Source organism: Onychomys torridus, chromosome 18 (assembly GCF_903995425.1).
Source record: "Onychomys torridus chromosome 18, mOncTor1.1, whole genome shotgun sequence".
Taxonomy (NCBI): Eukaryota; Metazoa; Chordata; class Mammalia; order Rodentia; family Cricetidae; genus Onychomys; species Onychomys torridus.
Window position 1 is genome coordinate 4,233,751 of NC_050460.1, and position 23,534 is coordinate 4,257,284.

A 23,534-nucleotide genomic window follows, 5' to 3' on the forward strand; every position below is an offset into this window, starting at 1 on the left:
ACGGTCTTGAAATGAGTTTAAAGTTTAAATTAAGGGCCAAAGGTATGTGGAAATAATTCCTGGGCAAGTTGTGGTCCTGCTCACCATTGACCCCTCATTGTCTGGGCTTCAAAGAGAGTGAGAGGTGGTTTATTCTGGAGGCAAATTTGAATGGCCATGGCCCAGGAAACACAGAGCTAGGGTACCGTAGGCACTCTGTTCCCACAGGGAAGCAGTCTCATGAAGTTTCACAGAAGCCCAACAATGAAAAATCATAAATCCGTTAGTTTAAAGATACCTTGGTGGAAACACCTGAGTGGCAGTTACAGCGAGATGTGGGGGCACTCCTCGGGGCCTCAGATGCCATCTGATGACGCTCTTGGCCTTGGGGTAGGTGGAAGCTCGAGGTTTGTTCTGTTAATAGATTCCAAAAGGTTTGTAACTATTGACCACCCATGTTAGCTCCGACATAGAAGTGAGCAGGGAATGAGTGTTTGGGGGACAAAGCCAACCCAAGATAAAGTAATTGGCCTCTGAGACATCCGACCCTCTCCATCTCGCTGACATCTAACCAGTCTCTGCAGACAGCTGCTTTTTGGGAGTTCTCATTCAGTCTTCCGCTGTCAGGGGTCTGACAAGTTGCTAGAACTCTGGGAAGTCTAACAGATGAGTCCACTGTGATGAGGGCCTTTCTGAGCAAGTCCCCTTTCTTTGGGGTCCATTGTTTCGGTACCCTGATAGATTTGGAAGAAATAAGTCAGTGGAAGAAACTGAAAGCATAGACTCATCTCAATTTCAGAATGGTGAGAGCGGACTGTCATTGGTCTGCGAGGATGATGCCCTCCAACCCTGTGGCTAAGGATCCAAGGGTCCAGGAGGACACACCGTGCAGAGTCTGAGGATCAGTTCCTGTAGTGGCAAGTAGGGAAGGCGGAGGCCTAGGAAACTACAGGGAGGGGACGGCTCAAATTGCCTGTTTGGGTGCTTCCAGGCTCCAGGCTGTGATGGGATTGGCTGCTTCCCAGAGTTTTGTGGGTAGGTTTCTTGAAGCCTTGGACCAGTTTTATGGCCTTGGTTTTGGGGTGGGAAGGTTCCCTTTATTCCAGACCCTTTACATATAAGAGATTTGGGGGCTCTGCTTCTGTCTGGCTACTTCCTGTTGGCAGAGAGGGCTCCATTTTGAAGTTTGGGGGTATGGTGCAACTCTAACAGAAGCATTTTTTTGTACTACATCCTGTGTGGTAGACCTAGAGATCCAGGAGGAACTTCTGTACTATGTTTTAAAGACAGAGTAAAGAGGTGTGTGAGGCTCTAGGGAGGAGATGGGGTGAGCGGGAACCAAGAGTCCATCCAGAGGAAGAAGCTTGTTGCTGAATTCTCTGTCTGGCCTCTTAGTCTTTGGAGTTGTTGATGTAGACGCAGCATTGCTCTTGGAGCAGGACACCAATCCCTCCATTGGCAGCAGTCATGAGGTCTAGCCCTCTTCGGTTTTGGAGTACCATGCAGCCAAAGAATCAAGTTGGTACTGAAGGGCGCCAAGCTGATCTGAAATTTCTTTGAGGCTTTCTGAGAACTGGTGAGAGAGAGGGGCTAATTGATGCGATGAAACCGTCATTGTTTTAGTTCCAAGCCCGGACTGGCAAGAAGAGGGAAGGTTTGGATAGCCCATTGGCTAGGTGAAGGGTCTTGGTGTCAAGGAAAATCCAGAGAGGTGAGGTGGGTTTTAGGGGCTGACAGGTGGCAGCAGACATAGACTGGAATAGGGAAGGACTGTTAAGTATCTGCATAGAAGGCTCAGAAAGATTAATGTGGGGAAGCCAGTAAGGTAGTGATGGTGAGGTGGCCTTGCTAACGTTGGAGGGAACAGCGGGAATGGGCGTGAGGAAGTGAGGTCTGTGAACACATAAGAAGCCTTATAGTATATTCCCAACTGCTAACGTCCCTGAGCAGATGTTGGAAGGACCTGAGAGGTACAGCCTGGTTACAAAAGCCCTCCCCACCATTTCAAGGGGCCCCCAGTATGTTTACAGGTGAAGCAAGAGCCAGAGGGTCAGATCATCCGGACTGGGTGGACTTGGGAGCATGAAAAATCCAGTCTTTCCTTGGGGGCTGGTGGGAAGGGTTTGTTTGTTTGTTTGTTTGTGTCCCAGTCTGAACAAGGACAGGATGTCTGGCTGGCCCATAGCAGTGGCATCCTGATTGGCCTTGACCTCATCAGGCCAGTCCAGCAGCAGGGGGCCCTACTTGCTGGAGAAAAACCAGCTGGGCCTTTCCTTTAGGCCGACAGGCTTTGTCTTGGTGAGGAAGAAGCCATCTTGAAAGTTCACTGTCTTAGGCTCCCTTTCCCTCCAGTCTGTTTGCCTGTCTGGGATCTGTTTAGCTCCTAGCTCATTTCCCGTCTCCGAGGTCACCCTAACTGCTGTTAGGGGTTTGGAAGAGTAGAACACTCTAACTTATTCCAAACTGGCAAAAGGGGGTGTGATGTGGGAGGGACGGCAGTCGGAGTGCCTCAGAGGACGGTCGTTGCCTAACAGAAGGCAAAGGTCCAGAGCCTGAGGCAGCTTTGGTGGCAGCGTGCGTCCTGGACTCGTGCTGTGCTGATGAGGTAGCACCCAGAGCATACACAAAGTGAGACTGTTGGGAATACTGCAACAGTTGTCACTGCACTTCCTGAAACAGCAGAGGCAGTTTTGGCCTCAGTAGAGGAAGTGAACAGCTTTGGGCCACTGTAAATCTGAAAGTGCTAGCCCTTTTGTTAGTAAGTAGGCCAGTGTTGGAGGAAAACTCTTAAGTCTTCCTTAGGAGCCAGTAAATATATCATGGAGAAACTAAATAAATTGTCAAAAATAAGCAAAACAGAACACCCAAAATAAAGCCACACCTTAGGGGCCTGGTGTTACCTCCTTGGTCTAGTCACGGGGGGATGATCATCCCCTTAGGGAGTTAGTAGGACTGGAACGTTTGATGGATACCTCCGTTTGGGTTCATGCCAATGTGGTTACATTAACCAAGATGGTGGTGAAGTCACATAGTGTTTGCTCTTTCCAGGATGTCATTTCCAGGTGGCAGACCACGTGGTTGCTTTTTGCTCATGGTGAGCTCAGCTACATGGTAAAAGAAAGCCCATCCCCCATAGCACGGGTGCCCATGGGACCCCCACATCTCACAGATTAAATATGAACAGTCACATTTATCCCGGGGTAAGAGTCAGGTGACCTTCTTTGCTCCCTCCTGTTATGAGAGAACATGAGTCAATGCACCAGATGTCATAAGCAGCCACAGCGGGTCTTAGGACGATGGTAGTTGTGGGCTTAGCAGATAGTGCTGTGAAGCACCATCGTAATAAAAGAAAGCTAAATCCAAACTCCATGCACAGGGTAATGTACTAAATTAGCATACCTACGTAGCCCTTACAGAAAACACAAGACAGTCTTTATCTGTACATGGAGCATTACAATGTTTGGGGCTTGAATGGGTATATGTAGCAGGTACAAAGCAGCAGAACATTAACAATACCCCTAGAAGTCAGCTGAGGAGGCCCCTCAGAACTATTGTGTTAGAATTACTGGTTGATAGACTTACAGACAGAAAGCCTCTCCATGGACAAGCATCCCATTAGCTGATTTTACTATATTTATAACAGTAACCTGTATTGAAAGTAGTTTGTCCAGTAGCTGTCCACAAGGGTTCAACACCTTTTCTCTTAGGTTATTTCATTCTCCTTTTCCTTGTTGGAGAGTGAGGGGGCCAGCCTGACCGAGGACAGGTTTGGGAGGGCATCCTGAGACAAACATCATTGCGTCTGAAGTGGGAGGACAGAATCCCATCTCCAGAGCCGGCTCCTCAGTGAGCATAAGCAGCATAGGAGGACAACGTGCCAACACAGTCTCTGTGCAGGGCTACTCCGTCCCTGCAGCCATTGCTCCTGCCTTACCACCATCTGGCACCATAGTCAATAGGATTTCATCGGGGCACACCCAGGACAGTTAAAACCATCAGCAGCCGTGTGGACCAGAACTTTTTATGTTCTGGGCAGGTCCCCAGGAGGGAAGAAGCCTCAGATCTCAATTGGGTCTTTTGTGCCAAAGAAGAGACTATAGGTCAGCAGTGTGTCCCTGGGTCAGAGAGAGGGCAGTCTACGGGGTCCATGGAGAGGAAGAGGGTGGTGGTGAGTAGATGGTGGAGACAAAGGTACCATAGAGGAGATGTGTCTAGAGAGGCAGAGCAGGAGAAAAGCTTGCTAGGGAGGGGCTCAGGAGACAGGTCAAAACCAAAGAGAGTCTGGGAATTAAGTTTACAAGTTCAGATTAATAAAACCAGACATGCAGAAGTGAAGGAACCAAGGAAGGACCTGAGTGGAGATGAACGGATTTGAATGTGGCGAGCTTCTGACCCATTGCCGGTTCACCATAGGAACTTTGTCAAGGTCTGGCAAGATGACAGGTTCTAACATACCAGATTTAGGCCAGTGGTTTAGGTTGTCATGCATATAATAAGGCCAGATATAGATCTGACTTGAGCCTTTTTTTTTTTTTTTTTTAGCAGAGGGCCGATGCCCATGATATAGGCCTAAACAGGCTGGGGCTAGTTTCTTACATGAAGCATCCTTCAGTTTGGAAATGTCACCAAAACCAAGTTCCCACACATTTCCCAAGCGAGCTTCCTAGAGAAGAACAAAAGACTACCAGTGTCTGGGCTCAGAGTTGAAGCCTCAGCACCATGGGTGTCTACATGGCCCTTACCTATGGCCAGTGTTGTTTGTGGGCTCCAGAAATGGTAAAGATGGCCCTCTCGAGTGCTGGAGGTTGGTTAGAGACTAAGACAAAGAGACAAAGAGTGAGTCATTGTTCCTGCCATCTGAGTTAAGACCAAACTCTCTCTGCTCACTTGGCTAGTTGAGAATCCATGAGTGAAGTCTCTGGGACACTTGCTGGCTGTGGTTTAGCCATAGAGAGCTTGGAAGGTGCTGTGGTCATTGGAAGGTTAAGGAAAGATGAGAGCCGGGCGGTGGTGGCACACGCCTTTAATCCCAGCACTTGGGAGGCAGAGGCAGGCAGATCTTTGTGAGTTCGAGGCCAGCCTGGGCTACAGAGTGAGTTCCAGGAAAGGCTCAGAGCTACACAGAGAAATCCTGTCTCGAAAAACCAAAAAAAAAAAAAAAAGAAAGAAAGAAAGAAAGAAAGAAAGATGGGAATGGAGATGTGGACTAGAGAAGAAAGGGCCCCATCTGTCTGGACCCATTGGGAAGCTCTTCCTGGTTTTCAGCACCAAATGTATGAAATAAATCAGAGGAGGGAAGTAGAACAGACATTTGGACATCAGAACAGCAAGAGCAGAGCTTTATTGGTCTAAGAGGTTGGTGTCCCCAAACCCTGTGGCTCATACTCTGTGCCCGAGAATACAGAGACCACTCCCTGCAAGGCTGAGGATCAGTTTTTGTAGTAGCCAATGCAGAAGCTAGGGGGCCTGGATCAGGCCCATAAACTGCATTTGGAAACTGCAGGATCAGGGATTCACCAGTTCTTGCTTCCTCAGGGCTCCTAGCTGTGTGTGTGATGGGGATTGCCTGAATCCCAGAATTCCATGGGCATGTGCAGGGAGCAGGTTTCCTGAAGCCTTGGGCCTGTTTTATGGCCCTGGTTTGGGGGTGTGGATTTCCTTTAAGATTGAGAGACAAATGTGTGTCTCCTTAGAATATTTTTAAATTATATAATAGAAATTATAGACGAGAAAGAAAGAACACGTTGACTCTCAGGTTATAAAGTTTCTTACTGGACCAGTATATGGATGGTCTCCCCCTTCTTTCCCTGCAGAGAGGATCTCTAAAAATGATCAAGAGTCACAGGTGTTTCTTAGTAAACTGTCCTTTCTGATGTCTTGATCTTTCTTTAGTTGATTTGCAGCTACTGGAGAAACTAATAGGAATCAAAGGGGAAAGGGCCATAAATACAAATGAATTCCTTTTATTTAAGTTGAAAACAAAACAAAACAAAAACGCAGGACGTGTTCCACTTTTTTTTTTTTTTAACACTCCAGGTGTGATTAGGTATCCACACAGAGAGGAGAGTTAATTAAAGTTTTTGTTCCGCTTAGGGGGAGAAATGTCGTTCCCTTTGATAAGGGGATGGCTTTTGAGTGCTTTCTTCTCCTTCGTAGAAAAGTCACAGAAAAGCAGATCAAAGCAGCCTTCCCCCTGGATCTGTTTCCTGCTACCATTCCCAGCTAATGGAGTTAAAAGTGTCTTCCGCCAAAGGTGTGGGGCTCATCTGACTTTAGAAATGAAGCCGTATTGGTAACAAGTAAAATGGCATCCATAGGTGCTTATGGAAAACCATATTTAATATGAATTAAATAGAAACCAGCCCGAAAGGTCCAAGTGGGAGAGCTTGGCAGGTGCACCCTCCCCTCCACTCTGCAGTTTATTCATCAGCTCTGACTGACAGCCGGAAATCAGCACTTGAGAGTCAATGCCCCAAGCTCTGTAGATTTTCTGTATATTCCCTGTTCCTTTTGGTCATTATGATTCAGCACCCCATGGCTGACATTTCCTACCTTCGCAGGGGCCAGGAAGGGCATGTTTGGGAGAATTCCTGCTGTTTTTCTCTTCAAGATAGTGACAAAATGAAATAGGATGGAGTGAAATAGAAGTGGTCCTAGGGAGGCCTGTCTGCGCTGGCAGGTCGGGCTGCTAGCAGGGGTCGGTCATTGTCTTGCAGTTCTGGACTCCTGCAGAGAAAAACCTGGCCTGGCTACAACCACCAATGAAAAGGCTGCATTTAGCCATGCAGGCCTTTGTGAAGGCGCCAAAGCTTGACATGGTTGCTATAGTTACTGTCTGATTGTGGTAGCTTGTCACAGTGCTTGATAAAGTGGGAAGGTTATCCATGATGGGTCCAAGTAATCAGAACCTTGCAAAGCCTGAGTATGTGGATTTAAATTGTTTTTTTTCCTCCCGTCTAAGCTGGGAGTGCAGCGGGTGGGGTTAGGGGATCTTAGCTTCAGCAGCCACAGGGCTTTTCTTTCAGCGAAGGAAGCTTGTATGAGTCTGGAAGGAAAGTGTCCATATGTCTTGAGGGCCTGCAGAAATGGGGGTCATGCTGCTGGCCACCCACTAAGCCATGGCTGGCATGTTTGTGGCTTTGAGAGAGGCTGCAGATACCCTCTTCTGACCTGTCTTGTAAATGGATTAGGTTGTTTCTTCTTGGTCCCTTATCTATTCGGCTTCCTTCACTGATTTCCCATTTTTCCCTTTGTCCTTTCCTCACACGGCTGGCAGTGTTCCTCACAGGTACAGCAGGTCCTTGGGAAGCCATCAACTTTTCTTCTCATCCATATGAGATCAATTGAAATGACAGCTGGTGGGTTCTGGCTCTGAAAGAATAGACAGTTTCCATTTTCTTCAGAGGGGACCTACGCATTTGACTAGGTAGCCATCTCCTGCTCACTAACACAGGGACTATGGTGGCTCTTTATAAATTCTGGAGTGCCCTTCGCTCTACAGTGCTAGAGCTGAGAACTTACATGTCCCCAAGTTCCCAACTGAGTTCTGTGCCACAGGTAGCTGGCCAAGGTCTAAGAGCCACAGTATGGGCCCAGACTTCACAGTAGAGCACCACGAATGGATTAGTTACCAGGGACTCAGTGGACTTGGTAGCCAGGGTGGGACTGGTGCCCAGTTCTAGGAGCCTTCAAAGCCATTTGAAAAGGTGGTGGATTATTTCCTCAGCCTCTCTCCCAGTTCCCTAGTCCAAGGCAGCCAGATCCACCAGGACTCCTTAATCCACCCTACAGAAGGCCTTGCCATGCCCTCCTCTGTCTTGAGGAGTCCGTCTCTCCACGTGAAGCCCACACTGCCCTTGTGTACCTGTCCAGGCCTGCTTTGACCAGGGCCCATGTTCCTTGCTTTCCTGCTGACACTCAGAGTTACTGTGGCCTACCAGCAGGCCAGTGTACTTGCATGCATGTTGGGTGTGGTGAATTCCAGAGGCAGGAATGAGCCTCAGTTTACCTTCTTCTGTGCATAGCTCCCATGTAACAAAGGGAGTGTATCTTGTGGGTCTTGTCGATTCAAAAACCACAGCCCTCATCTTAAGGGAACAGTTTATTCTGGAGCCATTTTGAGTGACCATGACCTTGGAATACAGATTTTGGTTAGCCCAAATTCCAGGTTTCAAACTAGAGGTAGTTTCATAAAGTCTTACAATTTTGCAGAACAAAGAATGTTGTAAGTCAAGACAAGTTTAAAACACATTGGTGGGGACACCAGAGAGTTGCTACAGCAGATAAACAAGCTAGTCTATAGGCCCAAGATGCTATCTGATGATGTCCTTAGCTTTTGGGTTGGTGGAAGCTAGTGATCTACTAAGTTAATAGATGACAAAAGGTTTCTATCTATTTATCACAAGATGTTAGTTCAGACACAGTGATGGGCAAGGAATGGCTGTTCCAGAGGGCTGGACCTAACCTAAGATAAGGTAACTAGCCCCAGACTTGCAACATTCCAACCTCTCTACAGTAGTGTATTGGGGGATTTATTAAGGCAACTCCACATAGTTAAGAGGAGGTTTATTTGGGGGTAACTTACAGCCAGTAAGGGGGTTGGTTACAGGATCTGGGAGAGTTGCGGTGCAGTCCAGCCCCGTTCTCTGGAAAACTCTGCTCAGTCTACCATCCAGCATCCAGGATCACAAAGAACCCAGAGAGCCAGCACATCTGGATCCAGGTCTTAAGGGCTCCTGTCTTGGACCTGTCCCAGGGGCAAGTCATAGGTAGGCGTGGCAGTTACTGGAGGCCCCACTAGAGGTAGTATTTCCAGGTCAAAGCTGGAACAACTGCCCACTGCAATACTGGGTGGGGTTCTAATCGGCCTGTCAGCCTCAGCAGACATAGCTTCCTTTCAGGAGTCCTGTTCACAGCTCAGGGTGAAGGAGACAGGATAGATGTCATTTTCCTAAGCCACTTAATTGAGATGGGGAGTCCAGTGCATACCCAGGCCAGGACTGGGGACCACACTGTCACTCTTGGTGAGGAGCCCAGAGTTAGAAGCAAGACCTGTGAGGTCAAGATGTCTCTATGATGATTCCCAGTGCCTTTGCCTTATGTTAGGTGTACTTCCCTGTGCCAGAGGGGCTGTACTTTCAAATTGTAAAACAAATATTTGTCCTCAGGCCCTAATTAGAAGTAAAGCACAACCAGAATTCATTTACCCCTGAGTGACAGGGCTCAGAACCCGGCAAGGCTGCTCTGTGTGTAGCTGTGGTACCTGGATGCAAATGACTTAATCATTTGTCAAATGTAATCTAACTCCCCAGGACACCAGAGCATCTCTGCTAGCATATGCTGGGTATGGGGCTTGGAGGAAGGGAACTGTGAAACTCACTGGAGACCATTTGTCCAGACAAGGATATAACAAAATGAATTCATATTTGGGCTCTAATTCCTTGCTGACTGCATAGCCCGTGTTGGCCTAGGAATTAACTGCCTCCAAATTTGCCAGGCTTCAGCCCACGTCCTCAGACACCCCTACTCTGCTGTGTTTGGCTGGATCAATGGGAGGAGCGATTCCAGTGGGGGCAACAGTTGCTCATGGTGGCCTTTCCCTGCAGGGTGCAGAGGTGCAGACGGACTACATGCCCCTGCTGAACTCACTGGCGGCCTATGGATGGCAGCTCACCTGTGTGCTGCCAACTCCCGTACTCAAGACTACCAGGTAACAGGGATGGTAACAATGATGACTGCTGTCATGTTCCTGATCTGTGGGTAATCTCTTTAGTCCTGTGACAGGCCTGTGGGCTGGCACTGAACCTCTCTGGCTTGGGTTGCCAGGGCCAGGGTTTTTCTTACTCTCCTCTTTCCCCTTCCTCACATGGAAGAGCCTTGACCAGTGAGTCAGGGTTGCCCTGGGAGACTGAGGTTAGCCACCTGGGCTGGCGGGACACTGCACCAACAGATGCAATGCAGTTCAATACCTACTCCAGGCTCTGGGCTTGGTAGTTCTGTGTGCATGGAACCTCAGAAATAAGAGGGGGAGGGAAGAACTCAGAGAGACTGAGATTAAGACCTGTGAGGTAGATTTTTGCCTTTGAGATAGGATCTCCCTCTATCCCAGGCTGGCCTTGAACCTATACTCCTCCAGCCTTAGCCTCCTGGATGATAAACATGTGCCACCATACCTAGCTGATTTATTAATATTTTTTTTTTGTTTTTTTGTTTATCGAGACAGGGTTTCTCTGTGTAGTTTTGGAGCCTGTCCTGGATCTCGCTCTGTAGACCAGGCTGGCCTCGAACTCACAGAGATCCACCTTGCTCTGCCTTCTGAGTGCTGGGACTAAAGGCATGCGCCACCACTGCCCGGCTATTAATATTATTATTTTAAATCCATTTTCAGCCTAGGAAAGTGTGCCCTGGAATAAGGGATTTACCCAAGATCGCAGTGCTCATCAATGCCCCCGTGAGGCAGATATGCAGACCCAGAGTCTTTGGCCTTACTTATGGTATTCTTCATAAGTTCACGTTCATGGATGCTTCCCCATTGTCCTTCAGCCTTGTTGTACCAACTCTGAAAGACCTCCTATCCCTCTTCTGGGCCCTCCTGGCTTTCCTTGAGGCTATCATCAGAGCTGCACTTCCCATTTCATGGTGAAGGTCAGGCAGGCCTGTCACGGCCTGAGGCCCAGTGGGCAGTGGGTAGCAGAAACAAGGCCTAGGACCTCCGTATGGAGTGTCAGACCCCTGTGCCGCCACTGGCGGCCCCTCTGGTGACCTGTACTGATTCCCCTCTCCCATCTCCCTACCCGCTGGTCCTTGGGGTTCTGCCTTTACTGAACTCACTGCACAGTTCACACTGCAGGGCGTCAGCAGCAAGACTGACGGCCTGGGCTGGTTGACCGTGGAGAAAGGACCATGATAGCCTGTGACCTTCCTGGGCCCCTCATCTGGCTCCCCTGGGTCCTCAGCATCCCTGCCTCTCTGTGGCAACATTTGGGTTTGGCCATTGGGAACCATGTGCTCTTTTGAAGACCAGAACTTCCCTGGCACAGGCTGATGCAGTAGAGCAGGAAACACCCCAAGTCTGCCATTTGCTGCCTCCGTCGTCCTGGCTAAGCCCTGCAGCTTATCTGAGTCAGTTTCCTAGTTACTTTCCAGAGGACACAACCGTGATGGGAATGAGATTGGACGGGAAGACCCAGTGCTCTGAGAGATGTGAAGCCAGCAGTGCGTAGGGCTGGCTGGCTGTCTCAGAGAGGCACATGTACTCCTCCCCCTCTCCTTAAACATCTCAGTGCTGGTGAATCTCCGCTCCTGGAACTGAGCAGGCCTATCTGACCCTCCCTGTGTGAACCTTGGGGTGCTCATGAGCTGAGCTGAGCTTGTGGTCTGTCAAAGTGGTAGTGGGGTGCTCCACAGCAGGGTGCTGAGTCTGAAATGAGCCCGTAGGTCTGAAATCACCAGCCCAGACTCTGGCAAACTGAGTTCAAGGCCAGCCTGGTCTACAGAGCAAGTTCTAAGACAGCCAGGGATACACAGAGAAACCCTGTCTCAAAGCACAGGGGCAAAGGAAGATAAACAGGGCACTGGAGAGATAGCTCAGTGGTTAAGAGCACCGACTGCTCTTCCAGGGGACCCAGGTTCAATCCCCAGCACACACACGGCAGCTCACAGCTGTCTGTAACTCCTGTTCGAAGGATCTGACCCCTTCACATGGACATACATGCACATGAAATAAAATAAGGGGAACAAAGTGCAGAGCAGGGGAGAACCATGGTTACATTTGATATTTCTGTCAAAGGTACAATATGGCATCCTGCCGTCTCTGACTCATAGCATATGAGCTAGCTATTACTCATTCCATCAATGGGTCAGACTGATTACCATGTGCCATCTCACTGCTAGCCTGAAACTCCTGACATGAGCAAGCCTGTAGGAGCTACACAGCCACTGACCTGTTTATCAGCTCTCCCCTCTACCACCTTCATGTCACACTGGCGGGCTAAGCTCACCACCCATCTTTATTCTCTGCCCAGCCATACCATAAGTACCAAAGACAAAATTGGAAGACATTGTGTTCTTATTGGGGCTTCTTAAGCTCTAGTGTACCCTCACTTAGCCAAGGCACCAGCTGCCACTGCTCATCAAGGGTAGGGGAATTTGTAGCCAGGAAGCCAGGGATAGCCAGACAGCATTGGTTGGCATCTAAGGTAGCCCTGGCATAGGGTGGGAATGTAGAGAAGGGGATCTCTGATTTCCTTGCCAGGCAGCAACCTTCCTTCACTTAAAGGAGGTTCAGGATTGCACCTGTGGGGTGAGGCTATATCTCCAGGGAGCCCATGCTCATCCTTAGCTCCTGTGTTGTAGGGAAGGGAACGTGTCCACCAAGCAGATTGTGTTTCTTCAGAGACCATGTCTACCTCAGAAAACCAAGAAGAGGGAATCCAAGGTAAGAGACATGAGACTTCTCTACGCCCCCTTCCCTGTTCCCTGAGTGTCTCCGCTTCAGCTGGGTCTGTGTGAGCTGGGCCTCTCCCATTTCCAAAGGTTCTTGGGGCTGAATGAAGACACGGGGCCACATTGAGTCATCGAAGAGGATGCTGGAATGTTGAGGAGCTTGTCCTCAGGCTTCCTGCTGGCCTGACCATCAGGGCAAACAACAGAGACTTCTACTCGCCAGCCTGTACTATAGAATCCCACAAGGCTAAATTTAGGAGACAACGTCAGCTGCAGTTTGACAGAGTCCTGGGATGGCCTGAGCTCATGGTCAGATGCCCTTCCTGATCTCAAACAAGCTGGCTGGAGCTCTGGCCTGCTTATTAGACAGACCTCTTAGGACATTGGAGTTCACTGATCCTGGCCTGGTGTGGTAGTGTATGTCTGTAATCTCTGTGTTGGGGAAGTGGAGACAGGAAGATAAGTTTGAAGCCAACCTCTGCTATGTAGGAGGCTTTGCTTTAAAACATAAACAGAAGTTTGCTAATCTTAGTAGAGGAATTACCAGCCTCTTCTTGCTGGGACCTGATCCAAAGGTCTTTGCCTGGCAGTTGGTGATGTAGACAGATGCCAGTATAGCCTGTGGCAGTTTGTCCCCAGGTCAGTCTGTGCTGGAGGGTCACCAGGCACTTTTCTCCTTGCTGTTCTCTTACGTAGCCTGGGCACAACATCGCAGAGGGACACTGGCACTTCCCAGGGTTCTTTCCATGTCCCCTGAAACAGCCTAGCATCTGCTGGGTGACTCAGATCCTCCACTGTCTTTGATGTGGGGGCTTCTCTGTGTGCTACAGTTTGGATCTGTCTGTAATGTCCTAAAGGTTCCTGGCTCGGTCTCTACCTGGTGATACTGTTATGAAGTGTAGTTAAATGTTTACGGGCTGGGGCAGGGTGGCAGGAAGCGAGGCTGTGGAGGGTCTGCTCTTGAAGGGTTTGCAGCTCCTGCCCTTCTCCTCTTTTGTTTATATGTTGCCATGGCGAACAGCCCCCACCACGCGCTCCCCACCATTCTGTGCTGTCTCACCACAGGCTCAAAGGCAATGGAACCAAGGACGACAGACCAAATACCCTGAACTGTTAGACAAGCTAGACCTTCCCTTCTTTTTCCATTGGCTTTCTTTTAAAGTTCTTTATTTTTTTTTTGTTTCATGTATCTTTGGGCATGCCTGCACATATCACTTGTATGTCAGTGCCTATGGAGGCCAGAAGAAGGCATTGGATCCCTTGGATCAGTTCCAGGAGGTTTTGAGCTTGGTGTGGGTGCCGGGAATTGAACCTGGGTCCTCTGCAAGAGCACCAAGAGCTGAGCCATCTCTCTCTCCAACCTCCTTACATTGACCTTATGTTATTACAGCAAAATAACATGGATTATCATGCTGTAGGTGTGTCTATTAGCTTCTCAGGAAGAGGCCAGCATGTTGAATGAGTCTACCAAAGTTCCAGCTACTTGTCCCCTGGACCCACTGTTCTCCACTTTGATGGCCATGGCCACACTCCGGCGAAAGTTGACAGCCTGTTTAGCCCTCCATGGTTGGCACCACCCCCACATTCCCACTCTTTGTCCCTAGTGTTCCTCGGAGCCAGAGTCCAGGCAGGAGCATCTAGTCACTGAACAGATTGCAGTAGCCCCTCACCAGCCAACAAACCCTGTGGGTTGCCCATTCATTGAAGGAATGCCAAGGTGGTGAGGACAAGAAGCCAGATGGGCTGGAGTGCAGAGGACGGCCACTCTGCAGGCTCTGAGATAGTAATGTGACAAGTGACAGCAGAGGTGGACCAGAAAGCAGCTGCCAGTCAGCGTTAACCACCAGGAGCAGTCAGCCGCCACCTGGAAGATGGATGGCTGGAGACTGATATCAGGAAGTGCGCAGTCACAGGCTCTCAGGATGTCACCAGCCACGGAAAGTGACTTTCAATGAGCAACATACTAGATCCACTACTAGACACGGGGAGGCTGGGCACCTTAATAGAAATGACTCTAGAACCCCTTGACAGGTGTCTCCTTGTGGGGCAACTTGACTCTCTTTGGCATCCCACAGAGAGGACATGACAGTGGTAACCTGATCTGAGGGGTAGATTTTTTTTTTAAATGAAGGGTAATTTTTTTTTAATGGAACTGACTTTCCAAAGGGAAAGGATAGAAGCTCTTTTTTTCCTAGTCAGTCAGCCAGCACTGATTGGCTGGGCTGGGATGCTCTCCCTTTCTGTGTCCTGCATCACACCAAGACTAGCAATGCAGTGCTAAGCACTGGGGTCCTAGCAGAGAGGGTGGCACAGTTGCCTGTAATCTCGTCTCTTAGAAGGTAGAAGCAGGATAGTAAATTCGAGGTCATCCTTGGTACGTGGCAAGTCTGAGGCCAGCTGGGACTACATGAGACCTGCGCTCACAAGAAGAAGTTACAAAGAAAGAAAAAGTGAGCAGCAGCAGCAGCAGCAGCAGCAGGACCACGTCACCATGGTTACAACGGTCAGCTCTGTCATCGTAAAGATGGAGATCTGTCCTGTGACCATAAGGCCCTCCTCCACACGGCCTCCAGTGTCACTGGCCTCCATGGTCCTCCACTGCCTCTGCCCCAGAACCTTGCTTTGGGCTGCACCCCTGCTTGGGTTCTCCTCTCCATTCTCTGTCCACCCAGCCTCCTTGCCCAGGGAAGTGTTCTCCCACTGAGGGCGAGCGCATGGGTCATCTCTGTGTTGCTGTGACAAGTTCCCAGGACAGACAGTTAAAGGAGGGAAGGGCTCTTGGCTCAAGGTTTTATCAGCCCGGCTTGGCTGGCCCTGTTGTTCAGGGCCAGGGACATGGCAGAATATGGTCTTGAGGACCTGAGGCTGAGAAGGGCCTTCAGCATGTGACAGCCAGGAAGCAGAGGTTGAGCCCAGGAAGGGCAGAGGACTTCCATTGACCTACTTCCTCCAGCTAAACCCCATCACCCAGTTCCCCACCACCTCCTGGTTAACGATGTGGTACTTCAAACCATCAGTGGATGAACCCATCAATGAAGGCTCTCACTGTCTGGTCACCCCTCATTAGTTCCCCATCTGGAGACTGAGGAGCTTTTGGGGAAGACCCCCTGTGTCTAACCATCCCAGTGCCACACTGGGAGAGATCCCCAGCCTCCCCTCATGGACCTCTGTCTGGCTCTCATTGTCTGTGATCCCTGTATTGTGGCCTGCCTATGTCCTCAGAAAGAGCGTGTCTCCCTCTGATTATTGTTCTCATGGTACCTGGATGGTAGGTGATGCTCAGGAGATACCTGCTGAGTTGCTGACTGACTAATCAACTTCTGAGCCCAGAACACATATCATGCATCAGAATTGAAAGGATAGAACTGCGGAATTGGTACACCAAAGATGTGACCTTGTCAGTCTGGTCGGTCCGCAGTGCAGACGAGATTCTCAAGTAGAGAGACCTCTTGGCCTCTTCTGAGTGCTGTCACTTCTGTGGGTGTGACTATCAAAGAAATATTGAACTTCAAAGGGGGCAGGCATTTCACTGCCCTGGAGGAGTCTTCCTTCCACCTAAACTCCTTCCTCCCTCCCTCCCTCCCTCCTTCCCTTCCTTCCACCCAAACTCCTTCCTCCCTTCCTTTCTAAGATTTTATTTTAACTCCATGTCTGAGTGTGGATTTGTGCATGTGAGTGCAGAGATATCAGATGCCCCAGGAGCTGGATTCAGAGATAACTGTGAGCACCCTGTCTGGGGTGCTAGGAAGCAGACTTCCAGAGCCATCCTCCTTCCCTCAGCTCCGCTTCGTGCAGTTAACTTGTACAACTTTCTAAAGGGCCCCCTTAGACCCACCCACCTCTGTTGACACAACTGAACTGGAAAGTGAAGTCTTTCTGTCCTTCCCACAGTCTGTCCATCCATTCTTTCCCCTTTTGAACTGCAAGGGTTAAACCTAGCCTCTTACGTATGCCAGTCAAGTGTGCTACACCCTCAGCCTTCTTTGTATTTTTTGAGACAAGGCATAAGTAGGTTGCCCAAGCTGGACCTGAACTCACTCTGTAGCCCAGGAAGGCCTTAAGCTTGTGATTTCCTTCACCTCCCTGGTGGCTGGGGTTACAAGCATGCTCCACCAGGCCCAGCATCCTCCTCCTCATCACACACACACACACACACACACACACACACAGAGACACACACACGCACGTGTTGGGTTGGATAGTCTAGCTGGATTGAGCAGTCCTAGTGCCACAGATGTGGGGGCTGAGAAACACCCTGGCTCTGTGTAGCCTGAGAGACTCCTGCCACTCCTTACTCTGAGGAGTGCTCCTGAGGTGTGAGACTGACCTGAGGCTGTGCTCCTGGCCTCGCCCCCGGCTTCTGTGTGTCTCCTTTTGGAGCCTTGGCATCTGAAGTGCTGTACACTATGTGGGGACTCCATTCCTCTAAGGAGGCCTGCCTGAGACGAGTGTGGAGGTGTGGGAGTGAAAGGCTGAGGAAGCCCTTCCCATGGGTAGCCCGAGGAGCTGATTTTTCTTCTCAGATGGTTCTCTACTATTGAAGTTCTTCCAGGTGTTTTCTGGGCAAGCAGGTCTCAGGATGTGACCTGAAAACCACTAGCAGCCACAGTAGAACTTGAGAGTTTGTTAAAAGTGTTAATCCTCTTGCCCACTCAGTTGGGCGCTCTGGAACCAGGGCCCATAGCTGTGTTTTATGGAGTCCTCGGTGATGCAGATGCTTGCTTGGGACCAAGGGCCAGTGAGCCTTCACTCATATTTTCTCATAATTGATGTTTTTATCATAATTGATGTCAGGGAGCCTTCAAACAGGAAGCTCTGTCTATCTGTCTTTAATTTAAAAAAATTTTTTTTTCAAGACAGGGTTTCTCTGTGTGACTGTCCTGGAACTCACTGTATAGACCAGGTTGACCTCGAACTCAGAGATCCACCTGCCTCTTCCTCCCAAGTGCTGGGATTAAATTAAAGGCATGTGCTACCACCACCCACAAAGCTCTTTGGTTTTAATAAGCCAAACCAAAGCATCATTCATTGACATTAAGTCTGGACTCCCATTAGCTGGTAAGTGGGTGTAACAGTCCTAACGAGGACTATGGGGGTCCAGCCCCTCATTAGTCCCCTCCTTGGGTCCAGGAAGAATACAGGAAACGCTTTAGTCCATACACTTTATTCTTCTGAGTCAGTTCTCTCTCCACAGCTTCAGTTCTGCTCTCATGTCAAGCTCCTTTCTTGTCTGCTTTCTCTCTACGTTAGTCTGAGGTCCCCTCTAGGTTCTATTTAACTCCTTCATCTTAGCTCTGCCCTTTCCAGGTTCTTATCCATCCAGGTCCTTCCCATCTCAGCTCCTCTCCCATCTCCTCTTTCATCTTGTTCTTCCTCATCTTGTTCTTCCCCATCAGGCTCTTCCTCATCTTGTTCCTCTGGTATTCTCTTTTAGCCCTCCAATCTAGTTCTTCCCATCTAGTCCATTCCTGTCCAGTTCTTACCAGTCTAGATCTCCCGTTCTTTTTCCCTCTCTCTCCCCGCTCCTCTCCATCTCCTTATTCTCTCAGTTCTCTCTAACTCTCTCAGGAATTCAGTTATAAACCCAAGCAACAGCAATCCTCTGGCAGAGCAAGGTCACCAGGCTTGAGTTCTTACGGGGTCATAAAGGCAGGTAAGAATCTTCCTCAGGCAGTGACCACCAGGCTTTCTTTTACAACCCAAAAGGGGAGTGGTAAAGGAGGAGGTACATTGAGAGCTAATGACCCATTAGTATATCATGTAGGGGATCTATGTGCTCAGTCTACATTTCTGGAAGTGGTTAGATAAGAAAATAGGAGTCTGTAATATTAGTAATAGAAAAGGAGGGTTTCAGATAGCACAAGAAATAAAGCTATTCTCCTGACCTAGGGAACAGGGATTTTCCACACGGATGTTACCTTAGTTCAGGATATTGTTTGGCCTTGGATGCTTGATAGGTATTTTAGATAAGTACACTATTAGGAGTTCTTGGAAGCATGCATAGCATTACAAGAAAATCACTCACTGTAGGAACCAGCTAATACATATACAAAAGCTAAAATATCACCAAGACGTCTTAAGCCATGGCTTGACCTTCAGAAAAGTCCTTGACCTTTCCAAGTAGTAGCTTTTGTGATAGTAGCTGGATTCCATTATGTTTTCCTGCGGCTTGCAGCATGGTCCAACTGATCTGACAGGTTCATCCTGACCTCTGAAAGCCAAGGCGCTTATGCTCAGAACTGAGCCAAAGGTGCAGCTGCCCTGGCCCTCCAGAACAAGGCTGGTTTGTGTTTTGTTTTGTTTGTTTGTTGGTTTGTTTTGTCCTTTGTTTTTGCTGAGAAAGAATGACTGGAAAGGTGGCCGGCCTTCGGCCCTGTAGCTTCCAAGCTGTGTGATTTTGGACACGTTACCCATCTTCTCTAAATTTCATGGCATTGTGTGTAAAATATCATTAATAATGCTTATGGTCTTGCTTGGGGAATTCAGGGAAATGAGAACTCCTATCAAGCATGATCCTCATATTCTAAGGCAGTCTGCCTTAAAGCTCTGAATGTGGGCCACTGTTCCTTACACAGTTCCCAACTACTTCCCCTGCCAAAAAGAAAGTGGCAAAGCCTGACCTACACCTCCCTAGGAATCTGGTTCTGTGACTGCTGAGGGTTCCAGACAGCACCAGAAGTCCTGAGTTAATTCCCAAACCCATATGAGGACACAGGAAGCAGTATAGTGCTAGAAGGCTCTATCTGGCTGGGTAGATCCCTCTGTGATGACCCAGAAGGACAGAAAGTGGCTGAAAAGGATCTTACCTAGCTCAGAGTGACAGGCCAAGCCTTCCAGCGACCCTGAAGGGATGCTGGAGAAAGCAGCATCTTACCTAGCTCAGAGTGACGGGCCAAGCCTTCCAGCGACCCCGAAAGAATGCTGGAGAAAGCAGCTGTAATCCCCGCTTTGTTATCTATAAGCGCCTACCTTTTTCAGGTCAACAAAATATGGCCTTCTACAAGACACTTTGTGACTAGGCTTTCACAAAGACTGTGGACATTTTCTGGTGTATTTGGCACAGGCCAATGGTGAGAAAATCTGGGCTCGTGGTAGAAAGTGGCACATCTCAAGGCTGGCAGAACTGTCCTTGATAGGACACTATGTGTCCACAGGAGACACTGTTCTCATTAGCTACAGTGTCTGGGGTCAGGCACAACTATGAGAGGAATGTCACACAGATGTGAGCTTGCTCAGGAAATGACAGCCACCCAGTGCCAGAGCCAGGACGTGGGCTCAGCAGCCTGGAAGTTCTTTGGTGTGTCTGCAGGCAGAAGTACAATGTCCTCTGAGTCCCCCAGAGCTGACAGCTCCAGGGATAAAATATAGGCTAGCTTAAGCAACTTCTTACAAAAGTTTGAAAGTGTCAGGAGGCTCTGTTTGGGAACATCCATTCGGGCGGGATCAGACCAGAGAAACATGGTGTCTAGAAGCGTGAGAGTCCATGTTTAGGACATTCTAAAAGCAAAAGGCTGTGTGTTTTTTCTTTTCATTTTACTTGGTCCCCAGTTGGTGGAACCATTTGGGAAGGATTAGGAGGTGTGGCCTTGTTGGAGGAGGTGTGTCATTGGAATGGGCTTTGAGGTTTATAAAGCCCATGCCGGACGGTGGTGGCGCACGCCTTTAATCCCAGCACTCCGGAGGCAGAGCCAGGTGGATCTCTGTGAGTTCGAGGCTAGCCTGGGCTACCAAGTGAGTTCCAGGAAAGGCGCAAAGCTACACAGAGAAACCCTGTCTCGAAAAAAACAAAAATGAAACAAACAAACAAAAAAACAAATTAAAATGCCCATGCCATTTCCAGTTAGCTCTCTCTACCTTGTGTTTGTGGATCAGATGTGAGCTCTCAGCTACTGCTCCAGTGCCATGCCTGCCTGCTGCTGCCAGGCTCCCCACCATGATGGCACGGACTCTAACCCTCTGAAACTGTGAGCCCCCAAATTAAACTCAAACTCAGTGAACTGTTGGGTTTGGAGGTGAGAAGTGTAAGAAATGAGATGGCTCCCAGAGCCTGGTTGTTCATCTCTACCCTCTCTGTTTTCTAGTTCCAGTGGCGATTCTCCCGGGAAGAGACACGCAGCAGGCAGGTGAGGAAATCCAAAGGTAAACGCAGCGCCAGAGACAAGCAGCAAGCAGAGGAGAATGAGAAGAATCTAGAAGACCAGTTTCCCAAGGCTGGGGATGTGGGAAACTGTGTGCCAGGGACCCAGCAGTGGGGCAGAGCCTCTGAGGTCAGGGAGCAAAGGCAGGGCTTGGGGGCTGTGCAGAATGGCCCTGCTGGCCACAACAGGGACTCGGTGGCCCCCAGGCGCTCAAACCCCACCCTGGAAGATGAGCTCGGTGCAGAGCCCGCTCCAGCAGAGGCAAACTGAGTCCATGATTTGTGCTAGGCCTGCAATGTGATGGCAAACCTTGGGGAGCTTGCTAGCAGCTGGTTCATTCTGTGTTATCCTTTGGCTTGACCCATTGTTAGCTCAGCAGGCCCTGTGAGGGCTGGTCTCTGACGGTGTTGTTTTCTGAACATCCACTGGAAAGCTGTTCTAATAATCCACTGATGTTAGAGTGAAAAGTTGGGCTGGTCCTTCTAGACCTCAGGGCTGGAGGCCTGGTCCCACCACTTCGCCGAGGGAGGGCATGGACCATACAGTACTTATGCTGCCCCACAGGGCTCCAGGGCACATCTGGGTCAACCTCTGGGACATTCTTCGCTACAAACCAAGGTTTTTGCTCACTCCTACATGCTGCTGCTCTGGGCAAGTACTTAGTAACAACACTGCAGCTCTGCAAACTGTCCTTCTCCACCTGAACCCCAGAGACCCTGCTGTTTTGGAAGGTGACAATGTTGGGGAAGGGGAGGTGCCCAAGCCTCCTGTCTTTCTCAAAGTTGTTCTATAGATACTGGTGATCTGGAAACAAACAGGTAATCCTTTACACTCCTGCTCTTGCAGGATGTTCAAGAAAGTATTCTGTATTAATATTAATGCCAAAAATGTTGTTTTTAAATTTTGTATTCATATCTATGAATATGTTCTGTCATTTTGGGCGGTGGGTAACTGGGTGCCCTTGTGTGCTATTTTTGTTCATGTGTCATTGACTGAGTTGTGTGCTGTGCCTGTCACTTGTTTTTACTGTTCATAAAGTGTTGTTAAGCTTTAAGTAGACGCATCTGGCAAACCTTGGAGAGAGAATACTGTTGTCTCGATGGAAACAGCCTGTCTCTTGTTTAGTTACTTAAAGCAATAAATCATCTGAGTTCAGTACGTGGTGAGAAGTATTTACCTTGTCAGAGGTCCTGGCCTGGTGTAGAAGAACTCTACCCCTCATGCCCTGGTGACAATCGCATTATCGACTCCTGACAGTGTGGTGGACTGTGGCAAACGGCAGAGCCACCTAAGCACACTGGGGTGTCAGGCTTTGGTCAAAAAGATGCTACCAAGTGAGCAAGAGAGCACAAGTTAGTTGTGATCCAATTCCTTTAACATCAACGTTGATTCTGAAGTGTGGTTTCTAAGGTGTCAAGTAAGTTATTTAATGAGGAAAATCTTTTTTCATTTCTAAGTTTATTAAAATAAAATCTGTAAAGCCTTGTGTGGCCATATCTTTTTTAATTTTATGTGTATGGGTGTTTTGCATGTGTGTATGTCTGTGCACCAGTTGGATGCCTGAAACTTGCTGAGGCCAGAAGAGGGTGTCAGATGTCTGGAACTGGAGTTACAGAAGGTTGGAAGCCTCTGAGGCTGGGGGGCATTGGCCACTCAATTTGGGGTACATCTTTCAATAAGTAACATTGATGTTTTATTTACTGTGGGGGGGGGTTGAATTCTTTAGGGGTATTGTTCCAGTATCGGGCTAACAGGTAATACTGGGCTATCTTCAGGGTTTTGTGTTTCTTCTTCTCCCTTGTACCCTGTCGATTCTGGCAAGTGTCACTGTATCATGGAAGTTCTCAGTCCAGCTTTACTTTGGAAAAACAGGCGCAGTTAACAAAACCATATAACTGCATTGTGTTTTATACATGAATATCATTACATAGTCCAGTGTTACTGAAATGTAATGATGTTGAGAAACAAGATACAGTATCATCCTGTCTCATCTATTGACTCCATGCCTAATATAATTAAAATCATCTGGGTTCTTTTTCGTTCTTCTTTTTTTTCTGCACAGAACATTTCTAAGTTTATTAATTCAGAATTACAGAAAGTTTTAAAACCTTTTATCATACATGAGAATAAATTTATCAAGTTTGCTTCCATAATCTTTTTAATTAAAACATAATTACATCATTCTCCACCTTCCCTTTCCTCCCTCCAACCCTACCTATGTGTCCACCACACTCCCTTTCAAATCCATGCACTCCTTTTAAAATTGTTATTGTTAGAGCTGTTCTTCCCTCCTCCTGTTCTCTCCTTCTGTACAGACTTTCCTCTCTCATTCCCGATTAAAGTCACCCTCATTTTCCCACTCCCCTCATATCACTGTTTCCTTCTAGCAACACACACACACACATGCATGCACACAGCACACACACACACACACACACACACACACACACACACACAGCACACACACGCATGCACACAGCACACATGCACATACATACACACAGCACACACACGCATAAACACAGCACACACACACGCACACACACACCATGGTCCCTTGTACTTCCAGGTTTCTATGGTTACCTCAGGATATATACTCACATATGGAGATTGGAAGCCACAGATGAGAGAGAACATTTGTTTTCCTGGGCCTGGATTGCTTTAGTCAATGTAATATTTTCTATTCTATCATTTACCTGCAAACTTCATGATTGCATTTTTCTTTGTAGCTATATAGCATTCCAGTGTGCATTTGGACCACATTTTCATTATCCATCCATTAGCCGAAGGACATTTAGGTTGTTTTGAGGCAGGGTCTTTCTATGTAGCCCTGGCTTTTCTGGAACTTCCTATGGAGACTTCACTGGCCTCTAACTCACAGGGGTCTGTTTGCCTCTGTCTTCCAGGCACTAGGATTACAGGCATGTGCCACTATGCTTGGCTCTTTCTGATTTTTAATGAGGGCACTCAGAG

General features: G+C 48.6%; 1 protein-coding gene across 3 annotated transcripts in view; it reads left to right on the forward strand.

The window, feature by feature from the left end:
• The window catches only part of Rftn1 (raftlin, lipid raft linker 1), a 197,452-nt gene extending 175,736 nt beyond the window's left edge, over positions 1-21,716 (forward strand). For 2 of the 3 annotated variants that reach the window (XM_036167747.1, XM_036167748.1), the window contains exons 8-10: positions 9,585-9,688; positions 12,334-12,415; positions 20,505-21,716. In XM_036167747.1, coding sequence (XP_036023640.1) covers positions 9,585-9,688; positions 12,334-12,415; positions 20,505-20,831 — 513 coding nt within the window. In that variant the 3' untranslated portion in view covers positions 20,832-21,716. The remainder of the gene's footprint in view (positions 1-9,584; positions 9,689-12,333; positions 12,416-20,504) is intronic. The other variant, XM_036167750.1, reaches the window with a different exon arrangement.
• Positions 21,717-23,534: the final 1,818 nt, after the last annotated feature.